Source organism: Salvia splendens, chromosome 4 (genome assembly GCF_004379255.2).
Source record: "Salvia splendens isolate huo1 chromosome 4, SspV2, whole genome shotgun sequence".
Classification (NCBI taxonomy): Eukaryota; Viridiplantae; Streptophyta; class Magnoliopsida; order Lamiales; family Lamiaceae; genus Salvia; species Salvia splendens.
Genome location: NC_056035.1, coordinates 33,106,708 through 33,123,776, shown reverse-complemented (window position 1 = coordinate 33,123,776; position 17,069 = coordinate 33,106,708). Strand labels below are relative to the sequence as shown.

Below are 17,069 nucleotides of genomic sequence, written 5' to 3'. Positions count from 1 at the left end.
ATTTAAATGTTATGGAAAAGCTTCAAATTATTGGTAGGAATTGGACTTATAGTTGTATAAAAAGATGATATCTTTGCCCATAATGTTGTGCTGAGATGTTAACTTAAATCTGGCTTTATAAAATGTCTGGTTGGACTCTATTAGCTCTACTATGATATTTCTATGGTAAAATGCATTTGTCAATTATTAAGTATATTACGTTTGCTATTCTACTCTCACAATTCTCCCTTATGGAGCTTTGAGTTCCTCTCTAGCAAAATGTAAGATGAATGAATGGGAACTTCAAAGGCAATGCTGAGTTGGGAAACAACAGCCTCTCTGTTATGCTTTTGTTCCTTCTTTTTATATTCATTTTGATGTATTTTGATGAGTCACATGCCACATAAACACTTAATTAACGGAGTTAGTGTTGTAGTAACGGTTTGTATTAAAATTAAATGTTGAGATAACTTTTTGTACGTAAACTTGAAACTTTTTGTATTAAATTGAAACAATTGTAAAACATTTTGTACAAGAATTGGATTTACCCCCTTCCCATTATTTAATTATTTCCCCGTCTACACTGAAAACCATATACAGCCATTTTCCTGAAATTCGAAAACCCCAGATCTCCCCCCTTCTTCCCCTTTGCTCTCCCAATCACCACCGCCGCGCATCCTCAATTATCCGGTGGGCAGATCGCAATCCTCTCAGAAATGAGTAACGGCGAACTTCTCCAAATCGAACCGCTCGAACTTCAGTTCCCATGTAATTAGTAGCTCTCGCTCTGTTTTGTTTGTGAATTGGGAGCTCTACTTCTATCCTCGATTATTCTTCTAGAATATTCTATTACTGTGGGGAAATTGGAAAGATGTTGATTTACTGTTGTTGATTTTAGATCTGTATTTTTTGTTCATTCTATTTCTTTTTCTTGTGCTTTGGTTTTGGCAGTCGAGTTAAAGAAACAGATCTCATGTTCCATGCGATTGTTCAATAAAACCGATAACTTCGTGGCTTTCAAGGTCAAATTTTGTACTTTTTTGTTAGTTTGGACTGCACGTGGAAATATTGAGTACTTACATTCAAACATGATTTTTCAGGTGAAGACTACAAATCCAAAGAAGTATTGTGTGAGGCCGAACACTGGAGTTGTTGCTCCGCACTCTACTTGTGATGTTATAGGTCCCTTTCTGTCTATTTGTATTTGTATACGTATACCATTGCATCTGTGTCTCATATCTCGCTTGATTGAGTCATACTTAGTATATTGTAGTTTTTAATGATTGGAAACTATTATTCAGAAATAACACTTAATAGGTACGATTATAAGTTACTGAATTCATAAATTGTTTCATCATAAAGTTACGATGCAAGCCCAAAAGGAAGCTCCTCCGGACATGCAATGCAGGGATAAATTTCTCCTCCAAAGTGTAGTTGTGAGCCCTGGATCTTCTGCGAAGGATATTACTGCTGAAATGGTATACGAGTCATCATAATTTACTCTAGTTTTAGTTAAGGGTTGAGTGTTTATCCAGAAATTGGTACTATATTTTTACTTCTGCTCTATTTCTTACTTCTACTCCGTTTTCCAGTTCAGCAAAGATTCAGGGAATCAGGTTGATGAATGTAAGTTGAGGGTTACTTATGTTCCACCCCAGCAACCACCTTCACCTGTGCGAGAGGGGTCAGAGGAAGGCTCGTCGCCAAGGGCCTCAGTGTCAGACAATGGGACCGTCAATCAAACTTTTGAGCTCAACACTGTAAGCAAGGGATGCTCACTTAGTAGCAAATAGCAACGTTTTCCATATTATTAGGGGAGTCCCTGAACATTATTCTTCTTTATTACTTGCAGATGTCTAAAGGGTTGTTTGAGCAACATGAGAGCTCATTAGAGGTTATACCCAAATTTACAACAATATGTTATTTTTGTCTCTTTTGTACATATCTTGATTCTATGTTGAATGATACTGGTGTAGCCAAGTTTTTACTGTATGTCCGTTGAGTCGTAGAAGATATAGTTCCGATGTAGGGATGTGGATTCTTTCTTTACAACCTTGGGTATGAAGTTAATCATAGGAAGTTGGCAATTCTGATGAGTACAGACTAGGTATATAGTATAAATTCATATTTATCGGAATCCTACTTTCAAAACTAAGCATGGAAATAGTAAAGTGTGCAGATAGTGTGAATTTGTTTCCTGGCGTACTATTGTTTTGTGTTATGTCTAAACAAATCAGCAATTACACTACCAATTTAACTCTGTTAATGATGGATCTTAAACTTGGATTAATTATGTCCATCTTGTGTTAAATTGCTTTGCTCTTTAGCAAAATATTAAACCTTTTTTCTCCAACTTTGCTTAATGCTAGTTTGTTATTCTAGACTAAGTCGCTGATTTCAAGGCTGACTGAGGAGAAACGTTCTGCTATTCAACAAAACAACAAGCTTCAGCAAGAACTGGTAATTTATTGTTTCAGTCTTTTATCGTCGGTTCCTGTGGAGCTTTTTCTTCTAGAGGGTAATTGCATCGCAAAACCAAGCAAACATGTATCTTTTGTGTTCCTACCATGCATAAACAAGGTTTTTGAACAAATCGGATTCAAAGACATCTAAAGATATGTTTGTCTTGACGTCTGCTTATTTGTATTTCAACCTGTTTTTTTTTTACACAACCGGGTCTAATATATAGTCTACCTAATTTTGCATTTCAGTGTCTAAACTTGTTTTGTCAATTTGGCTAGTACATAAACATTTAGGGTAACTGCCAGAACTCAGTATTCACACTGTATACCACAAAGCACCATTAGTTGAGCAGTATCATGCCATATGCCATGATATCATCTGTTTTGTAAGATCTCCTTTTTTTCTCTTTATTCGAAATATACTTGGCACTCCTATATTTGTCAAATCGAACCAGCAAGGTGCAGTTGTGGCATTTTTTTTCATGTCCTCAAGAGAGTTTTTTATTGTTGTTGGTTGGATTTTAAATCCAATTAGGGGTCATTTACTTTGACGAATAAGAGGGATTGATAAAAGTAATCCATTGTTTACTTTGTTGGATTGATTAATTTTGCACTTGTTTGCCCATTTTATCCTTGTGCTCCCTAAATGTTCATCAATTCCAAATTAAGACCTACTAATCACAATCAGGGTGCAGACGCTTTGGATGTACTGGAGTGTGACTCTTTAAACATATCTTATACTCCCTACCAGCCGCTTTCTATCCAATTATAGTTTGTTTTTGTTTTGCACTCAATACTTTGGTCTTACCCTATTTGTCACAGCAATTTCGGCTGGGCTTTATATAATTGACGTTTGTGTTTCTTTTGAGATGGCCTTAGCTGAATTTGATGGTTCGATTGTGCCAAACTGCTGGGTATGTAATACACTTGGTTATGTGTGACAGGAGGCGTTGAGGCGGAAAAGCAGTGGGGGCGTCCCGATCACGTACGTTGTCGTTGTTTGCTTGATAGGCATCCTATTGGGGTACCTCTTGAAGAGAACATGATTAAAGGAAGATTATCTGGTCGTTGTGCCAAAGCACTTGCTTGCTTGTTCAAATATTTAGGATTTGAAGTGATGCGTTGCACTGTGCTCAAATTAGCTGTCTGTTTGACTGTAGAAAAGATGCCTAAATTGGTTTGGTGGTTTTTCGTAATTTGCTAAAAAAAATTGCATTCTTTGTCTGGGTAGTTGCTTAACCTTCTCAATTGAATCATGTAACTTAAGCACATATTTTCTTTATATAAGTTTCTATTCAGCAGGATTTCTGTCACCGCCTCTCCCAAATTTCTTGTAATTTGATACTACAATTTTTTACCTTTTAACCTTTCTCATCTTTCTAAGATTGCCCTCCAGTAGCTCTAATTGAATGCAATCTGAATTAAGAACTAATCCATTTTCTGCTGTTACTATCAAATTCTACCCATTTCTTCGGCCCTCCAGTCTGAAACGAAGGTGAGTTCCCCTCTATTTTTTTGGTTATCAGTAAATAATAAAGACTAAACTCCAATTTTAGTCTTTTACATTTTCCTTCAAAATTTAAAAATTTTGATTCCATACATTAAGTTTGTGATCTTTTAGTCCCTAAAATATTGTTTTGGTATATTTTATTCCCAAACAAGGTCACAAACTTAATGTATGGACCTGAAAAGAATTGTATGAAAATTGTATGAGACAAAAATTAGACTTTAGTCCCACATTATAATTAAGTTATTAATTGATCAAACATTTTGACTGTTAATTTTAACAGAATATAGTTATTTTGGATCAAACAATATATTTTGGATCAAAAGGTACCAAAAACAATATTTTAGGAACTAAAAGGTCACAAAATTAATATATGGGACCAACAAGAATTTTAGGACAAATATAACAAAAAGAATTTTAAAGCAAATGTAAAGGATTAAAATTGGACTTTAGTCAATAATAAAATATGTAAAAAAAATTGCATATTTGTTGATTAAAGTAAGAGTTTGTAAAATCCGGGAAAATCGGGTTTCTAGGAGACTTTGCCATTAAAATAACGAAAATGTACCCAATTTGATATCTATTCCATATATGGGAAAAACAGCAATGAAAATGGCGTGTCTATAAGTAAATACGCCAACGGAGTTGGCGTTTCTATACGTAAAGACGCCAATGGAGTTGGCGTTTTTCAATGACGTCGTATTTTCTCCAAATACAACTAACTTAAAACACGCCAATTAGGTTAGCGTATTAAGTGATAACACGCCAACCAAGTTGGCGTTTTTAATAGTTAGAGACGCCTATGGAATTGGCGTGATTAAGTTCAAAAACGCCTATTGAATTGGCGTGTTTCTGTTGAACCATATTTCCCCCAGATCTCCCCCAAAATCGCGAACCCTAAACACTTTCCCTCCCCAAAACGCGAAAACCCTCCCCAAGGAGGAAAAACGCGAAAACACTTCCCTTGCTCGGGTCGACCCGGTGGTGGATTTAAGCGTGTAGATTTCGATTTTGGCTCATTCTTCCAAACATTAGTCCTCACAATCGGTTAGTATATATAATTTTTTACTCATTCTTCCAAACATTAGTCTACCTATATTTGATGTATTGTTATGATAGTATATATTGTAGTGTAATTTATATAATTATTTGATGGATTGTTATGTTATTATATATTATAGTGTAATTAATAGAAATATTCTGACCAATTGTTATGGTATTATATGATGTAGTATATCTAATTTTTTACCTATATTTGATAGGTTGTTATGATAGTATATATTGTAGTGTACTTAATAGAAATATTTTTTTACCAATGTTTGTGTTTTACATTAATGCAGACAGTATGACGTGGTGTGTCAATTTATATTGGGGTGGAAAGATAATTCCCGAACCAGTTATTTCATATGATCCTCCTTTTGCAAAAGGATTCATTATGTTGGATGAAAGTATTTCCTATGATAAGCTTGTGGAAACAATTTGTGAAAGGATGAGGATAAGCATATTTGACAACAAAGTTCAAATAGTATGGAAACGTCATATATTCTATGGATCTTCAGTCACGTTTATAGGTATTCTACTAGAAGAAGTATGCATGCCACTAGTGTTTAGTGATAGTATGGCTACATGAGGTCAAATTGAATTGTATGTTGAGTATTCAGCAATTACTCAACAACATAGTCATCATCTCATAAGTTATGATGTTGGTACGTCTACGAGAGGCCAAGAACCATGTTTCGCTGCAACACAAGATTTTGATGTCGGTACGTCTACGAGAGGCCAAGAACCATGTTTCGATACAACACAAGATTTTGATGTTGGAGGCGTACATTTAGGGGACAGTGACAATTGTGATGTGGTTGAGGACATAATTGGTCCTGATAAAGCCGACTTTCTTGATCCACAATCACCTTATGATTCTGAAGATGTTGACTCGGATAGTACAGACTCAGATGGTGCTTCGTCGGATGATGACCAATTTGTTGCTTCAAGACCCATTCCGGTTGGAGAAACAGCAGTTGAAGAAACAGTGGTTGGAGAAACAGCAGTTGGAGGAAGAGCAGTACGAGGAAGAGTAGTTCCACAGTTCCCACAGCCTGGTATGAACTATTTTCGCACCTTACCAGGTCCATATGATAGTTTTGATCCAAAAAACTTTGAGTCTGATGATCCCAATGTGCATTATTGGAGTGAAAAAGATCCGAGTAATGTCGGTTTGCATACTAAATTTAAAACGAAATTGGAATTGAAATCAGCTGTAACTTTTTGGCATTTGAAAAAAATCCGACAATACACAGTTGCTGAAAGTAAAGGAAAGAGATGGCATGCAGTTTGTAAGTGGCCACAAGGAAATCCGGAAGATAAGTCCTTACCGCCATGTTTGTGGGAGTGCCGAGCAACATTGAGGAAGCATGATGAACACTGGCAAATTAGAGTGTTTAGCACTGCTCATACTTGCATGGGGGATCGTAATTATAATGGGCACGCTAATCTTTCGTCGGGTATGATAGCGTTGAGTGTTCGACATCAGATAGAAAACGATCCTTGCTACAAGGTAAAAGCAATTGTGGCGGATATTGAAAATAGATATCATGTGAAAGTTAGTTACAAGAAAGCATGGTATGCTCGGAGGATAGCTATTGAGCTTGTGTATGGTTCGTGGGAGTGGAATTTCAAAGTTTTACCAGCTTATTTGAATGAGTTGCAAAGACAAAATCCTGGCACAATTGTCGAATGGTTGCATGATGATAGATTAAGCAACGGTATGAACAAGGTTTTCAAGTACATATTTTGGGCTTTTGGTCCAGCTGTGGAGGCTTTTCAACTATGCAAACCAGTTTTAACGGTTGATGGAACTCATCTACGTGGACGATGTCGAGGTAAAATTCTTATTGCCGTTGGATTTGATACTAATAAGAAATGTTTGCCTATTGCATATGCCATTGTTGATGAGGAAACCATAGAAAGTTGGAATTGGTTTATGGAACTTATTAGACTTCATGTAGCCAAGCATGAAATATGTGTAATATCTGATAGACATGTGGGAATCATAGATGCAATGAATTCTCCCATATGGAAAGAAGAACCCAATGTGGGTCATCACAGATTTTGCTTGGTACATGTTAGAAAGAATGTTTTGCAGAATCACAAAGGTATCAAGGTCAAAAGACTTGTTTGGAAAATTGGTATTGCTACCAAGAAGCGCAAGTTTAAGATCAGACGTCGTTTATTTCGAAACGTCAACAACGAGACTTTGCAGTACCTTGATGCCGTGGAGTTAGAAAAATGGAATTTGGCGTATGACAAACATAAAAGATGGGGTGAGGTGACCACTAATATGGTGGAATCTTACAACAGTGTGTTGAGAGGCGCAAGACAAGTCCCAATCAAATCATGCATTGATATGATATTTTGGAGGACAATAGAATGGTTCAACGAACGATCAATTGCATCAACACAGTGTGCCACACCACTTACCCCGTGGGCGCATGAAAAGGTGTGCAAAAATGATGTAAAAGGTCAATTACATAATGTGAGAGCATCAAACACTATTGCAGGGCTTTATGTGGTTCGAACAAAACGTCGAATTGGTGGAAAGGGGGGTAATAAGTGGAAGGTAAAGTACTTGGAGGCGAACTGCAAATGTGGAGACTTCCATGTTTACATGCAGCGGTAGTTGCGCGGTTTAGAAACGACAACATGTTGTCGCTTGTTGACCCCGTATACCACACAAGTGTTTGGGTACACCAATATTCTACGGTGTTCAATCCAATCAGACACCAAGATTATTGGGACGTGCCTGAGTGGACTTTGCAGTGTTCACGAACTCAGCTACTGCCCCGAAGTCGCGGTCGATACCGTACAACTAGGATTCCTAATCAGATGGATGTCCGTGAAGCTGACCAGCCACGAGCCCGACGCCGTTGTAAACATTGCCGTCAACCAGGTCATGACAGGCGCAACTGCCCCACTTCTTGAATGTTTGGACTCATGCATTATGTAATATTTGTAGTTATGCATTGTGTAATATTTGGACTTATGTATTGAGTAATATTTGGACTTATGTATTAAGTATTATTTGCATGTATTTTATTGTGATGTTGAAAATTGGATGACTAAAATTATAAAGACTGTGTGCACCCGACCGGGTGTTTTTGGATTATTACACACTCGGTCGGGTGAACTCACTGGACTCCAACTTGTTCATTTCGTCTTGTAACCCACTAAAGTATAAAACGCCAACATAGTTGGCGTGACTTGCCGCATTTTATAACCACGCCAATGAGGTTGGCTTGTTTTACATAAACACGCCAATAAGGTTGGCGTGTTTTAGGCCAGAGACTTTCACCCAACCGGGTGGATTTTATGTTGAATAAATCCATCCGGTCGGGTCGACAGTTTTGTTCATGGTCAGTCCAGAAACTTTCACCCGACCGGGCGAATTTTATGTTGAATAATTCCACCCGGTCGGGTTGACATTTTTGTTCATGGTCTGGCCAGAGACTTTCACCCACCCGGGTGAATTATATGTTTAATAAATCGACCCGGTCGAGTGAAAAGACGATGTAAAACTCCGACCTGGTTGGCGTGTTTGTAAATAACGCCAATTGACTTGGCGTATTTATGGAAAACACCAATTAGATTGGCGTGTTTTAGAGAAAAAAAGGACAGCCTTTATCAAATTACCCCGCTTATTTTGCAATTATCTTACTAATTACCCCGCTTATTCTTGCAATCATTTCCAAATCAAAAATATAAATAAGCATAAAAAGAGGATGTATAAAATTATAATATAAAGAGTGCAACTCAAAGAACAAACTCGAATATCAATTGCATCAGCAAATACAAATAGTTGGGGTTTAGTTTAATCGTCTCGCCGTTTTCGCATAAACAGACCCCGTATCCCCTTCCCGATTCTGGATGTCGATCTAGGGATCCTAGAGGGTGGAGTATCTTCAACAACAACGTTCTCTAGATCCACTCCAAAAAATCATCTCGCACAGACGACCGCGATGGAGAAGCGTGGACATCACTAAGGCCAATATCTTCTCCTGTACCACCAGTGTGGCTGATAGAGTGACGACCGGCAACACAACAATCCGACAAGGTTCGCTGGACATAAGACCTCCAAATAAACTACGTGTGAAACAAATTTATTCAAAATAAATTCAATCATCAACAACAAATAAAAAATAATTTTAAGTTATATAATTTACCTGGTTGGCGTGCATTACGGAGAACTGATTTCGGATATTTTCAATACAATGTCCGGGTGCTTTTACATATGACGCCGGACCATTCCATCTAAAAAATTTAAATTATGAGCGAATAACACGGAAATTGATGAAAATTAAGCTTAAACAATGAATTAGTGAACAACTTACGCGATTGCACATGGTACGTAGTCTATGTGCTCGGGATTTAGCATCCTCGGTCTAATATTTGTGATTCTCTCCAAACCCACAACTGTAATAAAGTTAAAGCTCCCCCGACATCAGTCCTCCTACCAACGGCAGCTTCACATAAATTTTGGTACAAGCAAGCAAGCGTCGCACACCCCAGCTATAGGTAGAACATCGTTCTACATCCATGAAAAATTGCACGTAGAAGAACTGAATTTTATTTCCGGTGGCGTTCGGGATCATCAGACCACCAAGCAATAGCAGGCAATAGATACGAGCCCGCTGAACATATATGTACTCATCGTGCTCATCATTCAGCTCAATCCTCAATTGTTTTGATAAGCTTGTCTGCTTCCAGTTCATTTCTTTCAACTCCATTGCGTCTGGTATAAATCCTAGAAAATCCAAACACACGTCCTTCCAATATCCCACATCCTTCGAGGGGATGTAACCCGTCACAACCTCTCCGTCAACTTTGAGGCCCCATAAGACCTCCATGTCTTCCAATGTCACAGTCGCTTCACCGACTGGAAAATGAAACGTGTGAGTCTCTGGCCTCCAACGTTCAATCAATGCGGTGATAAGATGGTGGTCAATGTCCTTTGGTTGACCACACCTCAAAATACCGCCGAACCCCATCTGGTCCACTACCGCCAAAACACAGGGATGTATGGGAACATCCCAAATGATTCCTTCAAATCTTCGGCATCAGACATCTTCTGATGGAACTCCTGCCCATATATTATTAGAGACGTGTTGTCTCTGAAGATACAATACAGAAGGATCCGCAGGACCACATAAGAGCCGACGGCGAGAAGTTGAAGATGATGCCATAATTTACCTACACATTCACAATTCAAATTAAACAATAAACAAACCTAAACACTTTCAATAATTATATACAATTTAATCCACTATCACAAAATGGAACGCCAATATCAAATAATGCACAAAGAGCCAAATTCACCTACACAACATTGCACAAAATCATAACACAATTCACCTACACAACATTAACAATTCAAACTAAACAATTTACATCGACCTAACACAATTTCAATAATTTGTCACTAGAGTTTAGGTTTATAAGCCAAATAAAACCCAAATAAAGCAAAACCCACATAAACCAAATCAATTTGCCCAATTTTTAAGCTATAACAACACTAGGGTTTAGGTATATAATCAAATTTATACTCTAACTAAACACCAATATCTCAACTATCTCAACAATACACAAATTCACTTAAACCCAAACAATGCAACATCAATTTACAACCTAAATAAACCTAAATAACAACGGTATTCAATTACTCTAATATTGTAAAAAATAAGCATACTAACCGGTAAATTTTTCAAATACGGGGAAGAATAGCACCGATTGATGGAGGGAGAGACAAATCACCGATTTCGGGGAGGAGAGGTTGGGAGAATCGCGATTTGAGGAGGAGAAGATGAAAACGGCGACGACAATTTGATGTTGCTGTGTTTTTCGCGTTTGGGGAGGAATGCTGATATACGGTTTCTGACTAAACACGCCATTACCGTTGGCGTGACTATTAAAACACGCCAATTCCATTGGCATGTCTATTGGAACACGCCAATTCCATTGGCGTGTCTATTGAAACACGCCATTACGGAAGGCGTGTTTAACTTGAACCACGCGTTAAACGTCGGTGCTCTCAATATTGAAACACGCCAGTTCCATAGGCGTGTTTAATGCAAAACGCCATTACCGAAGGCGTGTTTAACTATCACAAACACGCCAATCTAGTTGGCGTGTTTTAACAAATACTGTATTTTGCTAAAATACGAGGACATGCGGTTCTTCATTGTAAGACGCCAATGCGGGTGACGTCTTAACTTATAAACACGCCAATGTGGGTGACGTTTTACCCATATATGGAAGATATAACAAAATGAGTACATTTACGTTATTTTTAACGTAAAGTACCCTATAAACGTGATTTTCTCGTAAAATCCACGCATTAGCTTTTATTTTTAACTAAAAACTGACTTAATTTAGTTAGGATATTCCCAATTTTTTTTTTTAATCTTAGTTGGACGAAAATTTATTGAAATTATTATCAGGTTTTGGGATTTGGGTGGAATGGGTTGAATTGAGATCGAGATCGAGATCGAGATCGAGTACACTGACTACTACCCAACTACAACTACAACTACTCATTAAAATTCAGCTCCACCGAAATCTCCGTCGCAGTCCTTCTCAACCTGCGCCTATGTATCCTCTCTCCGTCTGAAGCAGTTGCCGCGTCTCAATGGCTTCGCAAATTGTAGAATTGGATAGAATTGCATTAATTCCGCTCTCCGTCAGCTCCCTCTGCACCGCCCGCTCTCACTCCGACTTTCGTTATCGCCCAACTCCGCCCGCCCAATCGAATTTCCAGAAGATTAGGTTCAACTTAGATGTAAACGGTAATGGCGTGCAAGGGCTTTCCAGAATTCATAGGGGCCTTTTAGTCAATCAACGCCGGCGGGTGATTCTGGGAGTGGCTAGCGCAGAGCAGCCGGACCAAATTAGCAGCGGTGAATTAGCTAATGAGGTAAAGCTGTTATTAGCTTAACGTACAATTATGGTGAATTATAGATGGATGCAATTGGGGATATTAAACAAAAAGACCTTGTTTTGGAAAAAATGACAAGATGGATTCCAAACTCTGCCTTTGGTTGAAATGGAAGGTTCTTTTAAATAATTTACATGTATATACATGCTGAAATACCAGTTTAGAAATTACGGATAACTGGGCTTCGCCTGCTTTCTAAACTGGTTATATCATTCTTAAACCGGAGGGAAACATAAGAAAACGTTGTATTTGGCATGATCATACAAAACCCTAAACCCTAATGAGGAGTATACATTTGTATTTAATTTTTTTAGCCATGATCTCTTTGGTACTAGCTTGTATCATTTCAACTGGTCCTCTGCTATGTTGTAGGAAGTTCAAAGAGGCAATCAGTCACTGGGGGAGGGAGATATAGATGAGGAACACAATAGAAAAACAAGTCAGTTAAGGAAAAGGATTATATTTGGAATGGGCATAGGTGTCTTAGTTGGTGGAGTAGTATTGGCTGGAGAGTGGATTTTCACAGTTGCCCTTTCCACAGCTGTGTTTGCTGGTTCCAGGGAGTACTTTGAGCTGGTAAGAAGTCGCGGCATTGCTTCTGGAATGACTCCTCCTCCTCGATTTGTTTCACGAGCTTGTTCTGTTATCTGTTGTGTTATGCCTCTACTGACACTGTAAGAGTTTTTGGCTAACTTCATTGCTATGTTTTTTGGGCTATGCACATGCATCTATGCTTTCAATTTCTTGTAAATGAAAATAAATCACTTTGTTTTCATTACGTGCTGTTAGCCTGTTAGTAATTGTTTTACTCGTTGCGGAAAAACACGTTTTTTCTGCAAAGACAGCTTTATTCGTAGATAAGTCACTACTGTTTCTGTTAATTGATACTTGTTAAGTATTGCAGCTATAAAGCGTCCAACAGAAAATTGCAACTTTAGCATGACAGAGAAGTGTCTTGAAATGATTTTGCCTTCTTGAGGGCAAGGAAATTAATGATTTAATCAGAAGAATTTAGTTTAAAATACTTATGAAAATTATTTGGTACTACTGGTAATTGCATGTCAAAAATGTTTGCCTCTCAAATTTACTAGTGTATGAAGAATATTGGGTGCAATATTTTTGGATAGATTTACTAGTTGAACATTATTAATATTTGTTCTTATAGATACTTTGGGCAAATTGACGTATCTGTGACATCTGCGGCCTTCTTTGTTGCTACGGCACTCCTTCTGCAGAGGGGAAACCCTCGTTTTTCTCAACTTAGTAGTACCATGTTTGGACTTTTCTACTGCGGCTACCTTCCTAGTTTCTGGGTTAAGCTGCGGTGTGGTTTAGCAGCTCCTACACTGAATACAAGTAAGACAGTTTTCTATTTGTCTTTTGATTGGACAAGCATAAGAGCACTGGATCATGTACAAATTGAGCATGATTAATAATTTAGTGTTGCCATGTACTCTGCTAGAATTTTGGTGCATCTATGCATGAAATTGGCCATGTATGTTATTTTCTCTATCATTATGTTCTGCACTTTATCATTTATCGATACTTCGGTATTTTTTTATTAAGTCTTATCATAGTAGACACCTAGAGTCAGTGGAGGGAGTGGAATTTCGACTTGGTAAGGTAGTGATAGGGAATGCTCAATGAGATTAAACATAATGGCTTGGTTGGTATTGTGTAACTTATATTGTCTTCTGCCCATAGTAACATACCAAAATTCAGTTGCACTATTTGGTCTCCGTCTCAAATCGGACAATGTGAAAGTCTGTTTTCTAAACCTGCTTAGATTGTTCAATTTATGCATTTAGGTTCATATTTTTTTCATTCTGGATGTTGTGAGGTCAAGTGGGATTGATTACAGACTTTAATGTAGTGTTTTTGGGCTATAAAACTTAAGTGAATATCAAGCTGACGACAGAATTTGATTTACTAAAATATATTGGCACATTCCCTACAGTGTACTACCATATATAATGCATTACTCCTTTTTTTGGATCTCTAGTCTTACACTGTCATTTTTGTTTCTACAATTTCTGATGTTATGGAAAAATATGATGGTGATGACTGATGCTATTAGAACTCTAAAAGATTGTACTGGGTCAACATAGTGGCTAGAACAAATATTTTGAACTACGTATGAGTTTGGCAGGATTTGCAGCATCTTGGCCTCTTCTTCTTGGTGGAAACACTATGTGGACAGTAGGTCTAATGGCAACCTTGATCTCAATTAGCAGTATTATTGCAGCAGATACATTTGCTTTTATTGGTGGCAAGGTACCCTCTTTTTCTCTAAACTAGTTTTCTCAGCTAATCTTCTCATAAAAGTTTTTCTTGGCAAGAATATGGTCTTAAGGTCTTGAGAATATTTTGTATAGGTCTTTGGCCGGACACCACTTACTGCAGTCAGTCCAAAAAAGACGTGGGAGGGAGCTCTAGTTGGATTAGGTGGTTGTATAACGACTTCTGTTTTATTGGCCAAGGTCTTCTGTTGGCCTACTTCTACCCTGAGGTGCTTGGTTTGTTTTATACGGAGTATATTTTTATACTAAAAGTCAAGATTTTCATATTTGTTCCTCCATGCATTCGTACCCTTGAGTCCCGCTCCATTCTATGATCCAGCAAATTTATGAGTCTAAACTTAAAAGAATATCATCAATGGAAATTTCCTTGGAATAAACTGGTTCTTTTCTTTATTTTCAGTGCTGTAGCTTTTGGGTTTCTGAACTTCTTTGGATCCCTCTTTGGTGATCTTACTGAGTCCATGATCAAGCGAGATGCAGGTGTAAAGGATTCAGGATCTCTCATACCCGGACATGGTAAGGCCCAGACTTTTATTTTTGTTTTTCATTGTTGCGAGTGTCTGTCTGTCCTGCCCAACTTTAAAAAAATCTGTGATATTGCTCATAGAGGACCATCTTTTGACCACTTAGGCGCTTCTCGGTATGATGGAATGGAATGATGAGGGTGGAATGGAATGAAGATAGGAATGAAATGACAAATTTTTTTTTTTGCATTTTCATTCCATTATCTCCTTCATTCTATTATACCAAGCCAATGAAAAGAATGGAAGTAGGAATCACATTCCATTTCATCATACCAAGAAGGGCCTTAAAAGTTGCAAGAAAATCGCATGATCACCAAAAAATAAAATTTACTACATGTACTCTAGTTTAGGCTGCAATAAATGCCATTAACTCCTATGGATTTTATGTTTTGCTTTCATGATTTTCTTGTACTCTGGATGACTTTAGGTTGTTCTGTATACATGACGACCAGTTATGCCTGAGCTGGTATGATTAATATTATGGTTGTATGAGATGGTTTGATTGCAAGTAGAAGCTGTTCAACATGTTCTAGTCAGTCATCTTCATTACAAATCTACAATCTGATTGAAGCCATTAGTTTAGAGAATTAGATGCTCTGGTTTGGTTTAGTAAAGTTATGAAGGAAATAAGTCTTCAGCAGTTCAGCATCCTCTTCATGCATTTGGTCTTAAATTAATATCGGCATCATTGAACACCATTTCATTTTTTCAGCAGAGCACACCATTCCTGTTGAAATCTCTATCCCGTCAACAGCTGTGTGCGTACATGTTGCTCATCTAACAGTCTGTTTCGTGTAAGCAGGAGGGATACTAGATAGAGTCGACAGCTACATTTTCACAGGAGCACTTGCTCACTCTTTCGTGAAAACATTCCTACCACTTTATGGAATTTGATCGACTGAACAATGGGAAGCCTGGTTAGCTTCAGATGTCAAATGTGCGCAACATCATAGTAACGGTAGCTCTGGAGCTATCAAAGCAGGAAATGGGACAAATTGACCAGTATGCAAGTTTAACTTCCTTCCAAATTATATTTAATTTCATCATAAATTGTAATTATTAGATCCCCCAAATCTAGAGTTTCTTTTGCTTGTTAAGGTAAGGCATTTGGTCAGTAGTTAGATAGTCAAGTGTACTATATTCCATTTGGAGTTTTAAATAAACTAGTCATTGTATACTGAAAATCTTGAGCTGTATTTAATAGATTAAGCTGAATTTGAGTTTTGTGAAAATCATTTTCAGTTCTTGAATTATTATTACTAGTAGTTGCTATTTGCTACAGTTGTTATTAATGTATAGCCAAAAACTTGTCAACTTATGCCTATCTAGAGTGAGAGTGGCCAAATTTGATGTCTGAAAACTTTTCTCAATTATTTGAGTAAATAAAATGCGACATTCATCAACTTGTTATCTATATCTAGTGAACAAATATGTCTCAAAAAAGAGCAGCAGACATGGCAGCTTCCAAACTAAAAACTTAGCCAAAATTGCCTCTTGCTTTGATGTGAATTTGTCTCTTCAACTACTCTAAAACCTTTAAATTTTACCCACAAATTGCTTGCTCTTTGTTTTAATCTGTTGAGCAGCTCATTTTAAAATCAAGTGATTAAGTTCAAGATTGTCGTTTAGACTTTCAAACCACATATTTCATACTCCCTTCTTCCACAAAAAATAATCTCATTTTGCCCCTTTCTTACTTTATCTATATTTTCTCTCATCTCTATTACTTTACCAATTTCTCATTAAAACTCATGTCATCGATGAGACTATTTTTTGTGTACGAATGGAGTATTTAAAAATGTAAGAACCATTGGAAATAAGTGATGATGTTAGGGCTAATTATATTTCCTTTGACGTAGTTACCTCAACTAGTATTATATAATTAGACAAGTTGGATGAAAAATGCCATCATCACAATAGACAATTAAATTATATTATTGGGCTGCAACATTTGCCAATTTTCTGGGCCTACAGATAAATCAAGACCCAACATTACTCAGTTGGGAGATAGAAACTGGTAAAGCAAAAACAGGCCACTATAATATGTTTGTCACATATACTAATATAATGCATGTTTTTGGATTTGACCTTGATGATACACATACTGAAAATGAGGGAGAGAGAAAAAAAAAAGTTATTGGGGTATATATATATAGGAAAACAAAATTAAACAGCATGCAAATGGAAGGAGAAATAAGATGTTGTCCATGCAAAGAAGGTGTAGAAAAATAAAGGTAGAAATGCAAAAGGAGAAAAAGACAGATGATAGAAATGTAGGATAGTTATCAAGGGGCCCACCACAAGTTCAACTTG

At 37.4% G+C, this 17,069-nt stretch overlaps 2 protein-coding genes across 2 annotated transcripts; both read left to right on the top strand.

The window, feature by feature from the left end:
* Positions 1-556: 556 nt before the first annotated feature.
* On the top strand, positions 557-3,754 carry LOC121799521 (vesicle-associated protein 1-1-like). Its single transcript, XM_042198917.1, has 8 exons — positions 557-747; positions 931-1,001; positions 1,080-1,161; positions 1,342-1,457; positions 1,572-1,739; positions 1,832-1,873; positions 2,362-2,439; positions 3,386-3,754. Exons 1-8 carry the CDS (start codon positions 696-698, stop codon positions 3,485-3,487), a joined length of 711 nt encoding a protein of 236 aa, XP_042054851.1. The 5' UTR covers positions 557-695; the 3' UTR covers positions 3,488-3,754.
* Positions 3,755-11,447: 7,693 nt separating this feature from the next.
* On the top strand, positions 11,448-15,988 carry LOC121799520 (phosphatidate cytidylyltransferase 4, chloroplastic-like). The gene is made up of 7 exons (XM_042198916.1): positions 11,448-11,911; positions 12,305-12,606; positions 13,098-13,288; positions 14,082-14,206; positions 14,308-14,441; positions 14,633-14,748; positions 15,559-15,988. Exons 1-7 carry the CDS (start codon positions 11,627-11,629, stop codon positions 15,648-15,650), a joined length of 1,245 nt encoding a protein of 414 aa, XP_042054850.1. The 5' UTR covers positions 11,448-11,626; the 3' UTR covers positions 15,651-15,988.
* The last annotated feature ends 1,081 nt before the right edge of the window (positions 15,989-17,069 follow it).

Coding starts and splice junctions, on each gene's coding strand:
- LOC121799521 (XM_042198917.1), top strand. CDS start 696: ATGAGTAACGGCGAACTTCTCCAAATCGAACCGCTCGAACTTCAGTTC. Junction 1,162..1,341: donor CTCTACTTGTGATGTTATAG/GTCCCTTTCTGT, acceptor TTCATCATAAAG/TTACGATGCAAGCCCAAAAG. Junction 1,874..2,361: donor AACATGAGAGCTCATTAGAG/GTTATACCCAAA, acceptor TTGTTATTCTAG/ACTAAGTCGCTGATTTCAAG.
- LOC121799520 (XM_042198916.1), top strand. CDS start 11,627: ATGGCTTCGCAAATTGTAGAATTGGATAGAATTGCATTAATTCCGCTC. Junction 13,289..14,081: donor AGCTCCTACACTGAATACAA/GTAAGACAGTTT, acceptor TGAGTTTGGCAG/GATTTGCAGCATCTTGGCCT. Junction 14,749..15,558: donor ATCTCTCATACCCGGACATG/GTAAGGCCCAGA, acceptor TCGTGTAAGCAG/GAGGGATACTAGATAGAGTC.